This window comes from the organism of the source record quoted next, unplaced genomic scaffold, assembly GCF_019419815.1.
Source record: "Pyrus x bretschneideri cultivar Hongxiangsu unplaced genomic scaffold, Pyrus_bretschneideri_v1 Contig28, whole genome shotgun sequence".
Taxonomy (NCBI): Eukaryota; Viridiplantae; Streptophyta; class Magnoliopsida; order Rosales; family Rosaceae; genus Pyrus; species Pyrus x bretschneideri.
The window spans coordinates 4,029,294-4,034,121 of record NW_025999590.1 but is presented as its reverse complement, the minus strand read 5'-3'; the positions used below and the strand labels follow the sequence as shown (position 1 = coordinate 4,034,121).

At 32.9% G+C, this 4,828-nt stretch overlaps 1 protein-coding gene across 1 annotated transcript; it reads right to left on the bottom strand.

Annotated features, from left to right (window-relative positions):
• Positions 1 to 399: 399 nt before the first annotated feature.
• LOC103928540 (bZIP transcription factor 44) lies at positions 400 to 1,931 on the bottom strand. The gene is made up of 2 exons (XM_048588510.1): positions 1,467 to 1,931; positions 400 to 1,358 (listed from the first exon to the last, which is right to left on the bottom strand). Exon 2 carries the CDS (start codon positions 1,338 to 1,340, stop codon positions 867 to 869), a length of 474 nt encoding a protein of 157 aa, XP_048444467.1. The 5' UTR covers positions 1,341 to 1,358; positions 1,467 to 1,931; the 3' UTR covers positions 400 to 866.
• Positions 1,932 to 4,828: the final 2,897 nt, after the last annotated feature.

The window sequence follows — 4,828 nt, the reverse complement described above, 5'->3', positions numbered from 1 at the left end:
ACCACATTTTTAACTATGTCGTCACTGAAATCTGGTCCTAGCAAAACTTGCTCAAATCATAAAAGCGTTTAGTTTTCTAACCGTGACCTAAATAAATAATCAAACACAATATTATTGATAAATTGTGAATGTACACGCCCTTAATCAATAAATCAAGACTAAACAATATGATTTTGTAGTGCCAATAATAATACACCATAATGCTAAAGCATTGAAAATTCAAGTAATAGACTATAGGAGAAACTAAATAACGTGTAGAAGTGTTCTAATTACTTGTTTCAACTTGCGAACTCTATGAAAGCAACCAAAACTTTCGGGACTCGTTTGATAGGTCGGATGTGATTGAACATATTTTATAAACATTTTGTGTGTTGATACTTGTTTAAGTCAAAATAAAAATAATACACAAACAAGTGGCAAGACATTTAAAGTCAATAGAGAAATTTACATCGATAATTTAGCATTCACACCGTAATACTCATTACAAATTCCAGAACCCACTTCTCTGGTCCCTCTCAATTTTGCCCATTTCCATCAGTCATCATATATTGGATTCTCCTAATATTAATATCTGATTACATAAACAAAACCAAGTTGTTCTTTCCTCCGCCAATCATTTGAGACTATGATGCAATTCCAAACACCACCAACACCAAAGACTAGGCAACAAAACGAACTGACCAATCACCCCCTCTTACCTTACACTCAGAACGTCACTGTAACGGTGTTTATAACCAATAACATATTACCAAATGAGATAAGAGATAATTAAAATACATAATAGTAAGTTAAGGTTTTGAAATACCGAAGCAGTGACATTGTGGTTAAAGGTAAAATTTTCTATTGTCATCGTTGCCATTGGTTAGTTAATAGTATTGGTCGAGCATGTCGGCAGTGGCCATGATTGGTTGGTTAACATAAAGCATGTTCCAAGGGTTTATGAAGTTGTTGTGATCGGCAACCGGGGCGGTTTCAAAGTCTCCGCCGTAACCGCCGCCGGCGTCGATGTAACCGAGGATCTCGTTGAGTGACTCCAGTCTCTGGCTGAGCTCCGCCATCTGCGCTTTCAAGACCGAGTTTTCCGACTCGACATTCATGTAGTGCTGGGTGGTGATGTTTATGCTGGTCAGGATTTGGTTATTCTCCTTCCGCAGCTGGGCGACCTGCGCCGTCAGATCGTCCAGGTGCTGCTGCTTCCGCATCCGCGACCGCCGCGCCGATTCGCGGTTCGACTGCATCCGTTTTCTCTTTCTTTGATCCACCAGATGATGCAGATCCCCTTCGGAGCCAGAGTTCTGAAGCTGAGTGGAACCAGAGGAATTTCCGCTTGAAGAAGCCATAGAAACTTAGATTAAACCCTAAACACGAAGAACCAAATACTAATTATTCAGATAATTAAGCGCGATTATATATATAATATAGGTATTAGGCTGTGCGGGGAGCTGATTTATGAGAAAACGTAAAACCAGTAGAGGAAGACGACGGAGAAAGATTGGACGAGGTGGGTTCTGCGCCGGAGGGAGGAATCTACCATAAACCCGGAAAGGAGGATTTCACTGAGAACCGGCGACATGAATCTGAAACATTAAGATCCAGATTTTCAGCATTTAATTTTCCAGAGTTTTATTTTCTGAAACAGCGAAATAAATCTCAGCAGAAACACAAAATTAAATTCAGATTTCAACTTCAAAGACTAATTGGATCAGAAAATATATGGGTTTTGGGTACAGGATCCAAAGACCCAAGATTCAACAGCAAAAACCCAGAAATGAAAACCCAAAATTAAGTAAAAAAAAACACCCAGAAATTCTTGGAAGAAAACCCAACAGAGCCTCGGCCCACAAGAGAAAGAAAGAACTCAGGAGGAGAATTTAAGCTCTCAGAATGATCTGAAAACAAAAGAGGAGGAAGAGAAGAGAAGAGGAAGAGGTTTGTAAAGGAATTGAGGGGTCAATTTATAGAAGGAAAATGCAATAAAATATTCCAAAAGGAAAAGCAAAGAAATTGGAAAATTGATTAAAAAATTAAAAATGAAGAAAAATAGAAAAAAAAAGTTGGAAAAGTAAAGGGCTTTGGAATCTCCTCCCAACTCTTCTACAAATGGGTGCATTTTTATCTTTCCTATTTATTACTGTTAAATAAATTTAAACTTTAAAATATGTCTATTTATAACATATATCTTAAAATTTAAACGCATCTAACAATGATAAAAATGGCGATAAGTATTATCATCTAATAAGGATGGTGAGTAAAAATATTCTCTCTATAAATAGATAAATTATTCAATGCCTTGGAAACACGATTTATATAATAAATATAATAATACAATTAATTAAAATCGTAAAAGTAAAAAAATAAACTTTAACGAAAAACTCCTTATACTGTTCACTTTAATGAAAAATTACATTTTTATACTAAAAATTTAATTATAGTACTATTTATTTTACCCTTTATTTTGTCATTATTTTAAAACTAAAAATTTTTAAACTATTTCCATTAATTTTTTTAAAATAAAATTTCTCATAATTATGTTATTACACTTTATTCATGGACCGTGTCCCGGCAAACTGAATCTCCCTCCCGCAAATGGGGAAGGGTTTGTTGGGGGAGCTGGTAAGGCATGTGAAGCCTGTACGAAATTTACAGAACCGTCCAATTCCAGCTGGTGAGCAGTAACACTCATATTTTTTTTTTTCTATAAAAATTTAATGACCCATTTTATGTTTTTCATTTTTCTATTTTTTGGTTGAGAAAACTACCCGGTATGTGACAGTATATTTTACTGTATAAATGTCATAATCTTAACAATTAATTTTTTATCAGCATTTAATTACTTTAAAATTATTAATTTAGATATATTTTAACATTTTTTTGGTCAGAAGAGATATTTTAACATTTATTTTTGTTGAACAAATAATGGATAATTACTTAAAAAATCTTTTAATATGGAGATGTTTTAACATTTATTTGTGTTGAACAGGTAATGGATTATAATAACAATTAGTAACTTCATGATAAATCATCAATTTTATTGGATTCATTATCAGCTAAAAGATTTTCATTTTTGTCAAAGAATAAATATTAGATGAAAGAGTCGACAGAGTTTAAACCCGCGTCATGATGCATAAAAAAAACATTCTTCATCACCACTGTAATAGAAGATCATTTGCATTGACTAAAAGATTTTCGGATCAAATAAATTTATTGATAATTAAAAAAACGATGATTTTGTTTATTTAGTTTGTACATATTATATTTTTTTTACCTCTCTTTCACCGTCAGACTACCGGATTTAACCGTTTCGGTAGAAAGTGACAGGTTGTGCCCTTTTTATTGATAAAGAATGTAACAAGGGACACCTGACCGTAGCAGAAGGAATCTCAGGGACGGAGGTGGTATAAAAGTAGTAGGACAAGGACAATACCGTCTCTTAAAAATATTTTGCGTTGAAGAATTGTCAACCCGTCACCTTCGTTTCCAACCATATAAAAGCCCTACCAATTATGTTTTACCAAAAAAAAAAAAAAAGCCCTACAAATTATGTGTGTTTAAATTTACAAATTTAATCATTTTTGTGTAAATCTTATTAGGATTCTATGATATATTTTAGATAGTTTCTGTTTGTATGTTCATACCTAAAGGATACGAAATTTACTTTCTATAATACTATAAATAAAGCACAATGAGAAGAGAAATCATATCTCAGAATTCACCAAATTGTCTCTCCTCTTTCTTGCGATATTTCTCTGCATCTCTCTATAATTCTTTAGTTAAATAGACCTACAACATATATGATGATTTAAATAAATGGAATTAATGAAGCTTTATTTGAATGAAAATTAAAATTAAAAAAAAAAGGAAAAAGTAGGAAGCGACAGAAAGGGTGGAGGAGGAAAACTATGATTAGATGTGGGCGAGGGAAGACAAAAAACAGCAAAAAATTACTTTTATGATTTTTTTTCATGATATTTCTTTCAGTTTATGCATGGAATGGTAGAGTAATATTTTATTTGATTTTTGGTTGATAAAGAAGACTTTATTAATAAATAGTATAAGAAATAAGCACATTTAACAACATTTAAGTAATAATTCTATAATCAATAATTTTTAACATTTTGTCTAAACAGTTAGTTTCCTGTTTTACCGTACTTTTATTTGCACCAAGAGACTCTTGACATGTGTCTAAAGTTTTACTCGTTTTTATAATTAACCAATGATAGAAGGTTTCCTTGAGAAAAACACTTTGCCAACATTTTCCCCCTCTCTTTCTCTCTCTCTCTCTCTAAAATGTTCTTGGCGTTTCTGAAACTCCTTTTCTTTTTGCTGCTGATCATTTTTCTTTTCCTCATGAATGCTCTGGAGTTCACGAGAAAGAATTTCATAGCACGAGTGCGTTATTATTGAGTACTAATGATCGAATCAGTGAATAGTATTTCTCTTAATTTGTAAGTGAGATGTCTTAAATTCGATTCTTACAAAAGATGAATTTTGACCACATTATTGCTAGTTCATTATGAGGTTAAGCCTACCCCGTTCAACTTAGTAAAGATAATATTGATTGTTAAAAAAAAAAAAAAAAAAAAAAAAAAGGAAGTTTCGTCCAAGGCCGCCTCGGAGCTAAGTGGTTGATCACTGCCATGATTAATCTCTAGGCTATTAAAAAAAAAAAACAGAAAATGAGCCTAGACCTACCTAGATACCCATCTAGTCCGTCTAGACTCGCCTAGGAGCCCACCTAGACTGTTTAGGTCGCAATTCTTACATAAACAAAAAATAGATAATTACCTTCCATTTTGCATTTTATTTTTTCAATAAATTGTAAGAGACT

What these genes read in the sequence shown, in the direction of transcription:
- LOC103928540 (XM_048588510.1), bottom strand. Translation starts at nt 1,340, where the DNA reads ATGGCTTCTTCAAGCGGAAATTCCTCTGGTTCCACTCAGCTTCAGAAC.